Source organism: Leuresthes tenuis, unplaced genomic scaffold (genome assembly GCF_036924035.1).
Source record: "Leuresthes tenuis unplaced genomic scaffold, fLeuTen1.0.hap1 SCAF_20, whole genome shotgun sequence".
Taxonomy (NCBI): domain Eukaryota; kingdom Metazoa; phylum Chordata; class Actinopteri; order Atheriniformes; family Atherinopsidae; genus Leuresthes; species Leuresthes tenuis.
In genome coordinates this window covers 649,863-666,895 of record NW_027325374.1, presented here as the reverse complement: position 1 = coordinate 666,895, position 17,033 = coordinate 649,863, and the positions used below count along the sequence as shown (strand labels likewise).

The following is a 17,033-nucleotide window of genomic DNA, read 5'->3' as shown; positions in this document are numbered from 1 at the left end:
CTGGTCGTGTTGTGAACAGGATTCAGCATTTTTTGTGAAATGCTCCTTTAAAGTGGAGGTTTTGGTGATAAATCTTCAGGATGTTTCAGTTTTACATAAACGTGATGCTGCCATCTGCTGGTCCTCATGATAAACTACACACAGCAATCATCATAGAAATCAGCCTAAACTGACCTTAAAGGGGAACTCCGGTGTTTTTAAACCTTATTTCTGGCATGAAATACGTTCATCTGCTCACTGAGAACAGTTTGGTGAAAGTCGGCGTCCTTCAGAAGATATTTAGATAACTGGAGATCCATATAACGGAGTGAACGGGGCTTAGAGGATGCAGCCTCTAAATAAGGCATTATCTGTCTTTATTTCACCAATACTTTAAGAAGAATGAATGAATGAACGTGTGCTATAGCTCTGTTAGCTCATAGCTGCTGTTAGCTCATAGCTGCTGTTAGCTCATAGCTCTGTTAGCTCATAGCTCTGTTAGCTCATAGCTGCTGTTAGCTCATAGCTCTGTTAGCTCATAGCTGCTGTTAGCTCATAGCTCTGTTAGCTCATAGCTGCTGTTAGCTCATAGCTCTGTTAGCTCATAGCTCTGTTAGCTCATAGCTGCTGTTAGCTCATAGCTGCTGTTAGCTCATAGCTCTGTTAGCTCATAGCTGCTGTTAGCTCATAGCTGCTGTTAGCTCGTAGCTCTGTTAGCTCATAGCTCTGTTAGCTCATAGCTGCTGTTAGCTCATAGCTCTGTTAGCTCATAGCTGCTGTTAGCTCATAGCTGCTGTTAGCTCATAGCTCTGTTAGCTCATAGCTCTGTTAGCTCATAGCTGCTGTTATGTGGCTACTTGCAGCTATAGGAGAGCTAACGGAGGGATTTCTACACAGGCACTCTACTGGGACCACTTCATCCACACGCCCCCCTGCAGCACAGTTTATTCACTCCGTGCTCTGTGACAGTCGGCTAACTTCACACAGAGTTTGCTGCTGATAGTTTTGTGGAACATGGCAGGATATTTATGGTTAGGGTTAGGTAAGATTTCTGACTTTGAGTAAGATGGACGTTCTTACCGGAGTGAATGAGCTGAGCTGCAGCCATTAAAGCCATTCACTTTAATTAAGAATGACATGAATAAATGTGATGTGAATCATCTTTCCCTCCTCAGCTCATTCAAGCATCTGATTGGTGGACTGGACGACGTTTCAAACAAAGCCTACGAGGACGCTGAAGCTAAAGCCAAGTAGGTGAAACACAATTTATTATTTCAGCTCCAACAAAAACACTTTTCTGACTGAGCAGAAGCTTCAGCATTAATGTGAATATCTATCAAATGTATTTAGTGAGCAGATGTTTTATTTGCAGCTGCCTGAAAACATCAGATTGGATGTAGAGTCGTGTCGTTTTAGATGAAGCGATGAAACAAACCTGAAATCTGGCGGTATGCTCCTTTAAGCCTCTGTGATGGCGTCTGAAGGCTCATGTTTACAGGAGAAACGGGACTCTGAGCTTATGTAAGAGCAGCTAATAATACCAGCTGTCTGAGGCAGGACTGAAGCACACTGGCTTTTATTCCTTTTACACCTCACTTCGTTCCAAATGAAGACAGTAATGTTTAAAAACGAAGTTTCACGTTTAAACCGGAGCAGTGAGGGGGTAAAACTCAGGTTCAGGAAAGAATATTCACAAAGCGAGGCTCATCTCTGCAGTTACACAGTTCAGCCTTTGTTGCCTTATTGGTTGAGTTTTAATGTTGGTTTTAATGTAGATTTTTATGTTGGTTTTAATGTTGGTTTTAATGTTGGTTTTAATGTTGGTTTTAATGTAGGTTTTAATGTTGGTTATAATGTTGGTTTTAATGTAGGTTTTAATGTTGGTTTTAATGTTGGTTTTAATGTTGGTTTTAATGTTGGTTTTAACGTTGGTTTTAATGTAGGTTTTAATGTTGGTTTTAATGTAGGTTTTAATGTAGGTTTTAATGTTGGTTTTAATGTTGGTTTTAATGTTGGTTTTAATGTAGGTTTTAATGTTGGTTTTAATGTTGGTTTTAATGTTGGTTTTAATGTTGGTTTTAATGTTGGTTTTAATGTTGGTTTTAATGTTGGTTTTAATGTTGGTTTTAATGTTGGTTTTAATGTTGGTTTTAATGTAGGTTTTAATGTTGGTTTTAATGTAGGTTTTAATGTTGGTTTTAATGTTGGTTTTAATGTTGGTTTTAATGTTGGTTTTAATGTTGGTTTTAATGTTGGTTTTAATGTTGGTTTTAATGTTGGTTTTAATGTTGGTTTTAGTGTTGGTTTTAATGTTGGTTTTAATGTTGGTTTTAATGTTGGTTTTAATGTTGGTTTTAATGTTGGTTTTAATGTTGGTTTTAATGTTGGTTTTAATGTTGGTTTTAATGTTGGTTTTAATGTAGGTTTTAATGTTGGTTTTAATGTTGGTTTTAATGTAGGTTTTAATGTTGGTTTTAATGTTGGTTTTAATGTTGGTTTTAATGTTGGTTTTAATGTTGGTTTTAATGTTGGTTTTAATGTTGGTTTTAATGTTGGTTTTAATGTTGGTTTTAATGTTGGTTTTAATGTTGGTTTTAATGTTGGTTTTAATGTTGGTTTTAATGTTGGTTTTAATGTTGGTTTTAATGTAGGTTTTAATGTTGGTTTTAATGTTGGTTTTAATGTTGGTTTTAATGTTGGTTTTAATGTTGGTTTTAATGTTGGTTTTAATGTTGGTTTTAATGTTGGTTTTAATGTTGGTTTTAATGTTGGTTTTAATGTTGGTTTTAATGTTGGTTTTAATGTTGGTTTTAATGTAGGTTTTAATGTTGGTTTTAATGTAGGTTTTAATGTTGGTTTTAATGTTGGTTTTAATGTTGGTTTTAATGTTGGTTTTAATGTTGGTTTTAATGTAGGTTTTAATGTAGGTTTTAATGTTGGTTTTAATGTTGGTTTTAATGTTGGTTTTAATGTTGGTTTTAATGTTGGTTTTAATGTTGGTTTTAATGTTGGTTTTAATGTTGGTTTTAATGTTGGTTTTAATGTAGGTTTTAATGTAGGTTTTAATGTTGGTTTTAATGTTGGTTTTAATGTTGGTTTTAATGTTGGTTTTAATGTTGGTTTTAATGTAGGTTTTAATGTTGGTTTTAATGTTGGTTTTAATGTTGGTTTTAATGTTGGTTTTAATGTTGGTTTTAATGTTGGTTTTAATGTAGGTTTTAATGTAGGTTTTAATGTTGGTTTTAATGTTGGTTTTAATGTTGGTTTTAATGTTGGTTTTAATGTTGGTTTTAATGTTGGTTTTAATGTTGGTTTTAATGTAGGTTTTAATGTTGGTTTTAATGTTGGTTTTAATGTTGGTTTTAATGTTGGTTTTATTGTTGGTTTTAATGTAGGTTTTAATGTAGGTTTTAATGTTGGTTTTAATGTTGGTTTTAATGTTGGTTTTAATGTTGGTTTTAATGTTGGTTTTAATGTTGGTTGTAATGTTGGTTTTAATGTAGGTTTTAATGTAGGTTTTAATGTTGGTTTTAATGTTGGTTTTAATGTTGGTTTTAATGTTGGTTTTAATGTTGGTTTTAATGTAGGTTTTAATGTTGGTTTTAATGTTGGTTTTAATGTTGGTTTTAATGTTGGTTTTAATGTTGGTTTTAATGTTGGTTTTAATGTAGGTTTTAATGTAGGTTTTAATGTTGGTTTTAATGTTGGTTTTAATGTTGGTTTTAATGTTGGTTTTAATGTTGGTTTTAATGTTGGTTGTAATGTTGGTTTTAATGTTGGTTTTAATGTTGGTTGTAAGCCGGCGCAGATCCTCGGTTATCCGGGTCATGGGCGCCCTAGGAGCTGGACGACTTCCTGGTTCTTGAAGACATTCGGTGTACTTTTTATTCAGTGACATACATGAGGCCTTGGAACGGCCGCTCTGGTACTTATGAGCTGATACTCATAGGCTTGCAAATGAAAGGTGAAATGTCTTCAATAACCAAGAAGAGGAAGTCGTCCAGAGTTCCTTATTCAAGCTCCTCGGATGGCTAACGTTGTGTGTTTAGCATTTTAAACATTAAGCTAATGAGTTTAGCTAGTTTGAAGCTAACGCTGTAGATTACTTTCTCCTTTTTCTTTGCCGGTGCACGTGATATTCTTCAGTATTACTGGTCAATGTGGCTGATATTATGATTGATATTAATCCAAATAAATAAATGAATATAGAAACAGATAAATATCAGTGGATGAGCTTTTGGAAAGTTGAGGTGGAGCAGAAAGAAACGTGTGCTTGAAGTCTCCAAAGAGCTCCATGGATGTATTTGGGGTGTTTTAAACTTTGCTTTGCCGTATATTTATGTTTAAATGAAGGATTTCACGTCTGTTTTATGGGTTTCACTGTTTGTCCGTCTTATTTATTGCTTTGGAATTGCTTTTAATTTGCACAAATTAGAGAAGCTCTAAGAAATTTTGTTGCATACCTGATATGACAACAGAGACTCTTTCCTCCGTGCTTGTTGCTTGGCAACCACTAAGCTGAAGACCTCCGATACGGAGTCAGCAGGTAACACAGATGAATGCTCTCAGTAAACAACAGTAATCCCTCCTCCTTTCCTGTTTCCACCCTGGCTGCAGTCTCCCCGGCTGGAAAGCATCGAACCGTCTTTCCTGCACAGAGGCTCTGAGCTGCTGACGGGAAGCTGACAGCTGCTGTAAACGGTGACAGAGGAGCCTCCAATAACAGTTCAAAGCTCATAAATGTAGAATGGATCGAGCCAAAGCTGTAAAATAGATTCATACAGCGGTTCACATCAGATGGTTGTTTTATTTCACACTTCCCACATCGTGCTGTGGTATCAGCCGCTGCCCTCCACCGGTTTCTTTCTTCTATTTAATGACAAATATAATTCAGAACCCCCCCCCATGCATGTGCAGATTAGATAAGATAACTTTAAGGCAGGTGCTGCTTTGAAGCAACACGTCATTTTCAAATCCACACTGGCGCCGCCCTGCTGGCCGCCTGCAGCTCTGAACATACTTGGTCTTACTGACTTTATAATAATGAACACTGAAGTCACATCGTTTACTTTCAGGGATTCGTAGATATTTCTTGACTTGAATTGTTTTTTTGTCGTCTTTACCTTTGTTAATAACTTTATGCAAAGCAGTGTGTTTAAATCACGCCAACATGGAGATGTTCTGGTCCTGCTTGGTTCTGGCTCAGATCAAAGGGCTGAAGGTAGGAAAGGTGAGGTCAGAACAGCGGAAACAGTCAGAATTCAGACGTTTCTGTAAACATTTAGAGGCTGTTGTGGGTCAGAAGGCTGTTGGTCATGTGATGAACTCTTATGGCGGGACACCAGGTGTCCTGCTGTCAATCATGGCTGCTATGGTAACGGTAAACAGCAAACAGTGCGTGTAATCCGAGTGTTTGTTTGTCCTTCACACGTGCAAATTATTCATGATGATTTCTGGGTCTGTGAAGCTCCCTCCACATTTAAATCAGAAAAAGTGTGAATTTACATGAAAATATAAATATAATAATATGTAAAAACTAAAAGAGTTGACCCAGAGACTGAATGAAATGCAGATTACAAGCAGAAAGTGGTGCGTTCACGTCCATCCCGTCCTTCACTTCCTGTTAATCTCTCTCACCATCTCAGACTAAATTTAACCCGTTTATTTGTTCTGAACGACCCGCAGCGGCTTCTGTTTCTGCAGAAATCTGATTCCACTGCTTCCAGGAGGCAGAAACACAGAAATCTGCTGGGACGCAGTGCCGGTTATTCTCTCTGCAGCCACAGCTCGTTTCCACCAGATTTTACTATTTATACACATAAATGATCAGCTTCCTCAAGATATACGACAACAGATCAAATGTTAAGTGAACATCTTGTATCTAAAGCTATTAAATTGTGATTTATGAAGCTCTTTGTGTTTGACACATTGTAATTTTAGTGTTTAATGTGAATGAAATGTCCGACTGATTGATAATAGAAGTGTGTATCCTCTGATGTTCAGGAACACATTCTGCTGTTGTCTCAGATATAAACAGGAAAAGTACAAATAGAACATTTCTGTGTCAGGGTTACCATAATCCTGTGAATGTTCTGCTTAACCAGCCTCTTTTAGCAAATCTAATATTTTAATGCCTCAACCTAAACAAACAGCAAGTTTGTTCATAAGTAAACTTCAAAATGAAATTTGGTCCAAGTGGAAAACGATGCAGTTTCCTACAGTCATTATATTTTATACAAAACTTCAACACCTGAACCACAAAGAGGATCAGTTCCAGCTCTCAGAGCCTGAACTTCAGAGCAGGGAAATGGAAGCATCTGAGAAATAACTCCTCATGGTTTATTTACTGATTTATTTCTTCCTTTAGCAGCAGCTAACGCTAACAGCTTAGCTAATGAAAAAACTCCTCATGGTTTATTTACTGATTTATTTCTCCCTTTAGCAGCAGCTAACGCTAACAGCTTAGCTAATGAAGATGACGTACACCAACTTCTAAGGAGTTCCTGCTGTTCCTTTCTGAAAGATGAACATTATTGTTCCCACATTACTTTGTTAGCAGCAGCTAACGCTAACAGCTTAAAGATGAACATTATTGTTCCCACATTACTTTGTTAGCTGAAGCTAACGCTAACAGCTTAGCCAATGAAGATGACGTACACCAACTTCTAAGGAGTTACTGCTGCTCCTTTCTGAAAGATGAACATTATTGTTCCCACATTACTTTGTTAGCTGAAGCTAATGCTAACAGCTTAGCTAATGAAGATGACGTACACCAACTTCTAAGGAGTTACTGCTGTTCCTTTCTGAAAGATGAACATTATTGTTCCCACATTACTTTGCTAACTGAAGCTAATGCTAACAGCTTAGCTAATGAAGATGACGTACACCAACTTCTAAGGAGTTACTGCTGCTCCTTTCTGAAAGATGAACATTATTGTTCCCACATTACTTTGTTAGCTGAAGCTTTCTAGCTGAACGGTTCCGTTCTGTAACTCAGACAACCTGCAGCTGTGTTTAAGGTGTGTTTCCAACACAACACCGGTCCTCTCCTCACTCTCGCTGTGCTAACGTTACATTATCGGCATGTTTCTGATAAAGATGTAGAACTGTTTAATGAGGTTAATATATCCAAAATGTTTAAACGCAGTAATTAACGGTGCTCATGCATTACTTGGCTCGGTCAGCTGAGTGGGGGTGGGCTGTTAAAACAGGGGTCAGACAGGAGCCACTCGACCTAAACCAACACATATATGTGTGTTATTTTTACACACCAGGAAACTGAAGACGGAAACAGTCCTGCACAGAGCTCCAATGCTTGATAATCTAATTTGGGACCTGCATCAGTCACAGAATCATCACAATACTGTCGTTAAACAGCCATTTTTACGGTTGTCTGCTTTCAAACAATAACCATCACACAACAGGAAGCCTTGGCCTGGATTATTCATCCTCTGGACCGAGGCTTCCTTCACCAGAGACCAATCCAAACGATGGAGTCGTTACGATGGTGTTCAGTGAAAACACTGCTCTGCTTCCAGATATGTGGGCGGCCTCAGGTAGAAACAGCCACCAGTCGAGTTCCCCTCATACACTCTGCATGTGACCACACTGTGGACCATTAATGGCCACCTTGACCTTCAGGGCAGTCGGGACAAAGTGCTTTCTGCTGTCTTTCAGGGCACACTGAGCTATTCTGGGAGGGTGCGGAGGTGTGTGAACAAAGGACAGCAGCCATTGGCCAGTTGTTCTTGTAGTTGTTATATAGTTCAGAGGATCATCGGCTCCCAGTAACTCCTCGAGAGAAGAGGAGAGCGTCGTACCTGCGTTATATGCACAGCCTCGGCTTCTTTACAGCAGAAACACTTTTACATGGAAGCACAAACAGAGTAAAGCCAGAGTCAGCGTGGAGCCCACAGATGGTGAAGGAAGCTCTGATGATCCCTGCAGCCTTGGCTGGGTCCAACCCTTCGGAGTCAGGACAGTCTGTCCCACAGCCTTCTGACTGGCAGCCAGGCTTTTTAATAACTGATCTGCCTTTACCGGGTGAACCTCTGAGCAATGTTTCCAGCTGCTAAAAATACCAGCAGCAGAGCCCCACCATGACGGTCCTCTCAGGTGCCATTACATGCTGAGGGCCGCTGCAGGCTGCACAGAACCTGTCACAGCTTCACTTTGAGCGTCTCACCTGGACTCTTCCAGCTCCACCGTCTCCAGAGTCTCAGACAGAGTTTTCTCCTGCTGGTAACAAACAGAGAATCGAGCTGCTGTCTGAGCTCGTCTCCTGGAGTCTGGCAGCTCCGTGTTCACCTCTGGAAACTCCTTTGTAACCTTAATGCACAAAGAGCTGGAGGATCTGGCAACCTCAGCGCACCACCGGAACCCCCGCAGAACCCTGAGCGTGCACGGCTTCCAGCGCCGCGACCCTCACCATGTAAACTGGACGTGGGCCTCCTCCTTTGAGACCGCTCTCTTACGGACGCTTTGCCGGACGTTCTCGTGACGAACGAATCTTTGTGTTTTCTGCAGAAAAACAACTCAAACCGTCATCTGCAGAGCTCCATTTTTGTGGCAAAATTACATTCCTGAAGCAGTCTTTGAAAATCTATCGGCGGATTCTTGGTAGAGAAGTTTGAGTAAAAGCTGCCTCAGACTTGGACATGAGAGAGCTGATTCCCGTCCCGGTGAGGCGGCAGAGAGAGCGCCTCACCAGCCTGCCGTCTCCCTCCTTCTCCTTTCCCATCACCTCCTTCTCCATCCACACCTCAAAGAAGTTCCCCTTTTTCCACGTGGTTAAATGCTGCAGGTACAGCTGCAGGATGTTTTTCTGGGGAACTGGAGGGTTTCGTCTGCTCTGAAGCGCGGTCTGAGTGTAGCCAACGTGTTTTCCTGTGTCTGGTTTGCAGATATGAGGCAGAGAACGCCTTCTTCTCCAGTCTGAAGCTGAACGACTTCAACATCATCGACACGCTGGGAGTGGGAGGATTCGGACGAGTCGAGCTGGTAAATGTGTGCTTTCATTGAACTGTTCTCAGTCACTCATTGGTTTGGGAAAGTTTTAGATCCTGAAACTATCGTCAATAACCCGTCTATGTTTGCCCGCTCAGTTATTTACGGCATCTTTCCAGTAAAGTATCAGGGCAGGAAACTGGAAACCAGTGAGCCGGGCTCACAGAGAAGTCTTCAGTTCATCAGGCTTTTATTCACTTTTATTCACTGAGTTTCCCTCTGATACCAACCTATGCTGCTGTGGGGAGAAGATTTATTCTGATCTGACAGATTTATGATTGACTGATTTAATGGACGTATGATGTGACATGGAGGGGGGGGGGGGGTCGGGTTTCTCTGCTGCAGGAGGCGGGGCTGCAGAGGAGTAAAGGTTGAAGGGGAAGCCCTGCAGAGGGTTTGCCCAAAACAGGAAGGGATCCCCGCTCAGGATCCCCGTCATCCCTCCGGAGGTATTTTTAGGCGTTTGGTCAGAGGATAACGCTGCTCTGAGGAAAGATCTGACCTCTGACCTCCAGTCTGCCTGTCTGACCCCAACAGAGCGTTCAGTCTGACAAAGTACTGAGTCAGCATTAAAACTGAAATGAAGGGAAATAAAATCAGAACAGATTCAGGTTTCTGTAAATGTTCTGATTACTATAATATTCTGAGAGGTAAGCAGACATATGACTGCCCCCCCCCATTCATAAGGATTAAATATTAATGTTACAGTAATCAGAATACTCAGATTACTGTATTCAGAATACTCAGATTACTCTAATCACTCTAATGTTATTGATCATATAATTTACACATGCTGAAAAGCTGTTAAATACAGAAATGCCAAAGTATAGCTAGTATCCTGTTAGCTTAGCATGAACACTGGACTCAGGTTAAATCATGGGCCTGGCTCGGGCTGAAGGTGTCCGATTCGGGTTTGAACAACCAAAGAAAGAACCAGCTCCACTGAATGGAATGCAGCCGGTTTATCAGCAACTTTAACATGTTGATGGATTTATTGAACTCAGGCTTTACGCTAAGCTGACCGGCTGCTGCCTGGATCTTTATATTCAACATAATCAGAACTTCAGACTTCCAAGAATCTTTCCACCCTTTCAGAGAAGTGAAAGAGATCTGCTGGAGAATCTCCTGATGGAGGAACCCCGCCCAGCTGCTCTGGTGTGTGACCTCTCCATCTGTCGGAGCTCAGATTACCTGGCGTGAAGAAGCCATCTGCAGATAGAAGATTGTGTCATGTTCTATAAACAGCTCAGAGAGATGTTTACAGCCTGAAAGCTGCTCTGACACACAGCCGCTTCTCAGCCGCTTCACAGCCGCTTCTCAGCCGCTTCTCAGCCGCTTCTCAGCCGCTTTTCAGCCGCTTCACAGCCGCTTCTCAGCCGCTTCTCAGCCGCTTTTCAGCCGCTTTTCAGCCGCTTCTCAGCCGCTTCTCAGCCGCTTCTCAGCCGCTTCACAGCCGCTTTTCAGCCGCTTCTCAGCCGCTTCACAGCCGCTTTTCAGCCGCTTCTCAGCCGCTTCACAGCCACTTCTCAGTCGCTTCTCAGCCGCTTTTCAGCCGCTTCTCAGCCGCTTCTCTGCCGCTTCACGGCCGCTTCTCGGCCGCTTCACTGTGTTTGGAAAAGAGTTGTAGCTTCATTCGGACCCAGAGTAACACAGAAGCTGCTGAGGACACGATGGGACCCCTGGGTATGGTTATAACAGGGCCACGGCTCATTTAGAGACCTGAAAATAAAGACGACTGCATCCGTAGTTTTAACTTTCAGCCTTGGTTCAGGAACCAGAAACGATGGGTAACAGCAGATATTCTGCTCTTCTCTGAATGGGAGAATGTTTGGCAGCTGTTTGGTTTTTGCTGGCATTTTATAAACCTGAATGATCACAGAAAGGGTTTCTTCCTGTGTTTCTGGGCTTGAATGATTCACTCCTGGTTACAGTAAACAGAATGGTGAGGGCGCTGCTCCGGTCCGTTGTGGTGAAGAGGGAGGGAGGAGAAGGAGACCGCACCGTTTTATGGTTACATAACATGTTTGTGGCCTCTTCAACGTGACATCAAATTCCTGTGGATGGCTGTGGATGTGCAGGGATCACATGGAGATTCGGTTTCATGACAGAGGTGTTGCATTCCACACCTGTAGGGGGAGCTGAAGAGCAAAAATTCTCTGGTGTTACTTCAAAGCTGTGATGCATCACGCCTTCAGACCTTCAGCGTCTCTTTGACAGTTTAAAGCCCTCAGGCCTTCTGAGGATCAGCTGATTGTTGTTCTTTCAGGTGCAGCTGAAGAGCGAAGAGGCCAAGACGTTCGCCATGAAGATCCTGAAGAAGCGTCACATCGTGGACACGAGACAGCAGGAACACATCCGCTCCGAGAAGCACATCATGACGGAGGCGCACTCCGACTTCATCGTCAGGTTACAGACCGATTCAGACTCAGAGTCTCGGCTTCCTGGAGTTCCAGATGTGAGCAGATGTGAGCCCTTCTTCTCTGTGACTCCTTGCTGTTTGTGTTCAGGTTGTACCGGACGTTCAAAGACAGCAAATATCTGTACATGCTGATGGAGGCGTGTCTGGGTGGGGAGCTGTGGACCATTCTGAGAGACAGGTACACGGCTCAAAGAAGTCTCCTTTGGCTGCGATGGACGTTTGTTTTCTGAGCTTAAATAGTTTGAAACATCTTGAAAACCTCCTCAGAGGTCTGCCTGTTTTTGTGTTTCAGGGGTTCGTTTGAGGATTCGACCACCAGGTTCTACACAGGCTGCGTGGTCGAAGCGTTCGCCTACCTGCACGCCAAAGGCATCATATACAGAGACCTGAAGCCAGAAAACCTCATACTGGACAGCCGAGGATACGCCAAGCTGGTACGGACCGCCCTCTGCGGGGAGCTTATGAATACGCTGTTTAATGGAGACCAAGGCGTGTTAGAGGGAGAACTTCCCTTTTCTTTCATTAACAAAGTGAAAATGTTCAGAACAAAGTGAAAATGTTCAGAACAAAGTGAATAAAGTGAAAATGTTCAGAACAAAGTGAATAAAGTTCAAATGTTCAGAATAAAGTGAATAAAGTTCAAATGTTCAGAATAAAGTGAATAAAGTTCAAATGTTCAGAACAAAGTCAATAAAGTGAATATATTTAGAATAAAGTGAATATATTTAGAATAAAGTGAATATATAAATACTTTCCTCTACTTTCTTTTCTTAGTGTTTGTATAAATTAGCTGACAAACTAAAATCCGTCACATCTCTCTAAAACCTGGACTTTCAGGGTCTTTAGATGATTAAAATCCTAAAATCCTGCTTTGAACTCAACTGTTGTGTCACATTATCAAGGAAGGCAAATAAAAACCACACTTTTGTTTTCATGCAGGTGGACTTTGGCTTTGCCAAGAAAATCGGTTTCTGTAAGAAGACGTGGACCTTTTGTGGAACGCCGGAGTACGTTGCCCCGGAGATCATCCTCAACAAGGGCCACGACGTCTCTGCAGACTACTGGTCTCTGGGCATCCTGATGTACGAGCTGCTGACCGGCAGGTGAGGGTGGAAACCGTTAGAGATCAGAGTCAGACTTATGGCAGCCATCATTCTAAAGTCCCAGTCTGTGTCTCCAGTCCTCCGTTCTCAGGTCCAGATCCAATGAAAACCTACAACATCATCCTGAGAGGCATCGACATGATCGAATTCCCCAAAAAGATCACAAAGAACGCTGCCAACCTCATCAAGAAGCTCTGCAGGTAGAGAGTCTGTGCAGAATCCACTGATCTCACCTGCAGGATGATCATTAATTTAACTGTTTGTGCAGAGATAATCCCTCAGAGAGACTCGGAAACCTGAAAAACGGAGTCAAGGACATCCAGAAGCACAAGTGAGCCGTCCACAAACATTCAGCCGGCATGCGTTCAGGTGCCAGTTCAGTCAAGATGAAACCAATGTGTGTCTCTGTGTTCAGGTGGTTCGAAGGATTTAACTGGGAAGGTCTGAGGAAAGGAACTCTGACTCCACCCATCATACCTGAGGTGAGCACACCTTTCGTTTCAGCTCTTTCTCCACAGGATACAGACCTCCGGATGACTTCTATGGATGGGTTGTGTGACATCACCAATAAGCAGGTGTTCAGACCCTGTTCTTCAGTCTCAGGACAGAAATCTACATGGTTTTAGTTCCATCTTTAGTTCCATCAGCTGGCCCCATGTCCTGCGTCTCTGACCAGAAGTGATCAGATGTCTCAGAATCACAAGCCCCCCACCCTGAGTAAAACAGAAAGTCCCACATTAACATCAGATCTGGTTTCTGCCACCAGATAACTGACAAATTGTATCAGAATTATCCCTGAATTAATGTCTTCGTGTTCAAAATGTTCCAGTAAACTGATGAATGGAATGAAACGCTGAGTCAGTGACGCCGTCATGCAGCCAACAGGAAGTGTTTGGCCGTTAGCTCATGCAGCTAACAGGAAGTGTTTGGCCGTTAGCTCATGTAGCTAACAGGAAGTGTTTGGCCGTTAGCTCATGCAGCTAACAGGAAGTGTTTGGCCGTTAGCTCATGCAGCTAACAGGAAGTGTTTGGCCGTTAGCTCATGCAGCTAACAGGAAGTGTTTGACCGTTAGCTCATGCAGCTAACAGGAAGTGTTTGGCCGTTAGCTCATGCAGCTAACAGGAAGCGTTTGGCCGTTAGCTCATGCAGCTAACAGGAAGCGTTTGACCGTTAGCTCATGCAGCTAACAGGAAGGGTTTGGCCGTTAGCTCATGCAGCTAACAGGAAGCGTTTGGCCGTTAGCTCATGCAGCTAACAGGAAGCGTTTGGCCGTTAGCTCATGCAGCTAACAGGAAGCGTTTGACCGTTAGCTCATGCAGCTAACAGGAAGGGTTTGGCCGTTAGCTCATGCAGCTAACAGGAAGCGTTTGGCCGTTAGCTCATGCAGCTAACAGGAAGTGTTCATATGGAAGATGTCCAGGTGAGCGTTAGAGCCTGATGAAGTGTACCAGGGGGGTCTGAATGGAAACCAGTGTGTCAGCAGTAATTAGAACTGGGTTTCTCTGAATACTAATGAAGTTAACCAGGGAGATCAGACACTCTGATGAGCCTGTTGGCTGTGGAGGAGACAGATGTGACAGATGCTGAGCTGCTGTTCCTCCTCCTAACTGATGATCTCTGGACTCTGTGAACAGATGAAACAGATATGAACACCAGTTCTTGGCCACTCAGACACTGAAGAATCAGGATCTGATTAAAGACATTTTACTGATTTTCTGTTGTTTTTACGTGGATAAATGAAAAAGATCATAAGTTGGAACAGCTTTGTTCATAGTTGTGTTCATGAATCCAGAAAAGGATCAAAAAGGAAACTTTCACCAGAAGGATTCTGTAATCCAAGGCGCCGCCACACAGTGATGTCACCACATGCAAATTAGGTGATTAACTGTACGACCTTCATAAACTCAGTGCACTCTTTCATCTCTGAGCATTTTTAAGCTGCAGCCTTAAAGCCCAGAAAAAAGCCCAGACCTTAAAGGGTTAATTTAGAGTCCTTAGATACCATCTCTGACTCTGCAGCTGCCATTTTTACATCAACCAGCATTAACTTCCTCTATTGTCTCCGTGTTTATTATCTACATCCTGTGTCTCAGTTCTTCAGTGCGCCCTCTAGTGGAGCCATCAGGCATGTCTCAAACTGTCCCATACATGAGTCGGTTGTGTTCTGGCTCTTTTCACCCCCGAGCGACTCGACCTCTCGGTTTACTGGCCATCGAAGCGGTGGTATATATATATATATATATATATATATATACCTGCTGCTTGGTCTGGGCTTTGCATGTAGACATGTAGTGTCCCTGACACCAGGTGCTGCGACCTACAGGGAAACCCTAAGAACCGGGTCAAGTCGAGTAGGTACGAGAGGAAAAGAGCCATTTGTGAGCACGAGGTTAAAGGCAGGTACATTTCTTTTGACTTCCTGTTCTTCTCTACAGGTCTCCTCCCAGATCGACACCAGTAACTTTGACAGCTTCCCTGAGGATGCAGAGGAACCGCCACCAGATGACAACTCTGGATGGGACTGCGACTTTTAAAGAGTCCAAAGCCTGATAAGACGAAGTGTCACCAGGCTAAAAAGGAGCGGCTGTGATGCAGGAACTGGACTCATGTACTGTACCTGACGCATGATGGAAAAGAACCAGAGGTCCCTGAAAGCTGGAGGAAGGATGATGAAGTCAGCTGCATTTGTTTACAGGCCCGTTTTTAACTTTGAACCCTTTGAATCATTTGGATCTCAGTCTGCTGTCAGGAAAGGCAAACACGTCTGAGACGATTCTACCAGAACCAGGTTCCTGCTTCGGTTGCAGAGGAACTTTCCACCAGCTGCTCATATCTTTATTTCTGCAGCTACAGTAAAAGGACTGATGAAGCATCACAGAGCACGGCATCGGAGTTTTTAATGAAAGAAAGTCTTCACGGCTCCTTTGGCTTCCAGGGAGCCGTCAGAACTCTGAAACACGATCCCTCCTTCCACGGATCAGCAGAACTTCTGGTTAAATAAAGTCAACACTAAGTGCTTCCCGGAGGAGAATCCACAGCTGCATCTTGATCTCTTCCGGGGCCTCGGGTTATTTGGGCCCCCAAGGCTCATATGCTCCAGTAAAACAGAGCTGGAAGTTGGACTTCTAAGAGCTGCTGGTTGGATTCTGGGATCAGAAAAGTTTTACTGATTCCAGAAAAGACTCTGAGTCAGTTTGTCCCGAGGGGACTCTTAGACATCCAGGGCCTCTGTGGCCCTACAGGACCAGGTGTGACTCTCTAATGTGGGCCGGAGGATGGGCGAGGCCCCCCTCTGGCAGAATTCACTTCTGAACACACAAACCCGCCTTCATTTTGTGGAACTTGTGGACAGAAAGGTTGGGTGTGGTAGCAGAGCGAGGGTAGTGGTGTGATTCCCACCTTCCCTGTGGGAGATCTGGGTTCAAATCCCCTGCATGAAAGGTTCTGTCTCCAGTCAGGGTCCTTAGGAAAGACCCCCCGACCCTACCTGCCTACCTGTAAGTCTCTCTGGATAAAAGATAAAGGCAGAAACAAACGTTCAAACTGACGTGTTTGGACCAGAAGGAGAAAGTTTATATTTCAGTTTGTGTGATGAAGCTCAAATGTTTGTGATTTATACTGAGAGTGCCGTGCTTCTGATGTTTTACTGTGATTATTATTATTATTATTATTATTGTTGTTATTATTATTATTATTATTATTATTATTATTATTATTGCTGTTAACAGAGTGAAGAAACCTCAGATGATCATGACTGTTAGAAACAAAACAAAAACTGCTGAAATGATTAAAGTTGGAAGAACAAACTGAGACTCTTCTTTGTTTCTTCTTCAAGCAGAAATGACAATCAGAAGATTTAAAACATTTAATGTTTTAATATGATTCAATAATTTCCTGTTATTCAATAATAATCCTGTTAGCTTGTTTCGGCTGGTGGAGGAAGACGTTTTCAGCACCTTCAGGTGAGAACTTCTTTACACATTAGATCCTGTTCTTCCTTAAAATGTTGTTGCTTAAAGAGAAGCTGTGAGGTTCCTCCTGCTGTCTGTGAGGTTCCTCCTGCTGTCTGTGAGGTTCCTCCGGCTGTCTGTGAGGTTCCTCCGGCTGTTTGTGAGGTTCCTCCGGCTGTTTGTGAGGTTCCTCCTGCTGTCTGTGAGGTTCCTCCGGCTGTTTGTGAGGTTCCTCCTGCTGTCTGTGAGGTTCCTCCTGCTGTCTGTGAGGTTCCTCCTGCTGTCTGTGAGGTTCCTCCAGCTGTCTGTGAGGTTCTGTTTGTGAGGTTCCTCCGGCTGTTTGTGAGGTTCCTCCGGCTGTCTGTGAGGTTCCTCCGGCTGTCTGTGAGGTTCCTCCAGCTGTCTGTGAGGTTCTGTTTGTGAGGTTCCTCCGGCTGTTTGTGAGGTTCCTCCTGCTGTCTGTGAGGTTCCTCCGGCTGTTTGTGAGGTTCCTCCGGCTGTCTGTGAGGTTCCTCCTGCTGTCTGTGAGGTTCCTCCTGCTGTCTGTGAGGTTCCTCCGGCTGTCTGTGAGGTTC

General features: G+C 43.1%; 1 protein-coding gene across 3 annotated transcripts in view; it reads left to right on the top strand.

Moving 5' to 3' along the window:
- Positions 1–16,283, top strand: part of LOC140278672 (cGMP-dependent protein kinase 1-like) — a 58,059-nt gene extending 41,776 nt beyond the window's left edge. For 2 of the 3 annotated variants that reach the window (XM_072373734.1, XM_072373735.1), the window contains 10 exons: positions 1,155–1,229; positions 8,883–8,979; positions 11,252–11,391; positions 11,493–11,582; positions 11,697–11,838; positions 12,344–12,507; positions 12,585–12,707; positions 12,776–12,838; positions 12,923–12,989; positions 14,944–16,283. In XM_072373734.1, coding sequence (XP_072229835.1) covers positions 1,155–1,229; positions 8,883–8,979; positions 11,252–11,391; positions 11,493–11,582; positions 11,697–11,838; positions 12,344–12,507; positions 12,585–12,707; positions 12,776–12,838; positions 12,923–12,989; positions 14,944–15,042 — 1,060 coding nt within the window. In that variant the 3' untranslated portion in view covers positions 15,043–16,283. Of the gene's footprint in view, positions 1–1,154; positions 1,230–8,275; positions 8,783–8,882; positions 8,980–11,251; positions 11,392–11,492; positions 11,583–11,696; positions 11,839–12,343; positions 12,508–12,584; positions 12,708–12,775; positions 12,839–12,922; positions 12,990–14,943 lie in introns of those variants that run through there. The other variant, XM_072373736.1, reaches the window with a different exon arrangement.
- Positions 16,284–17,033: the final 750 nt, after the last annotated feature.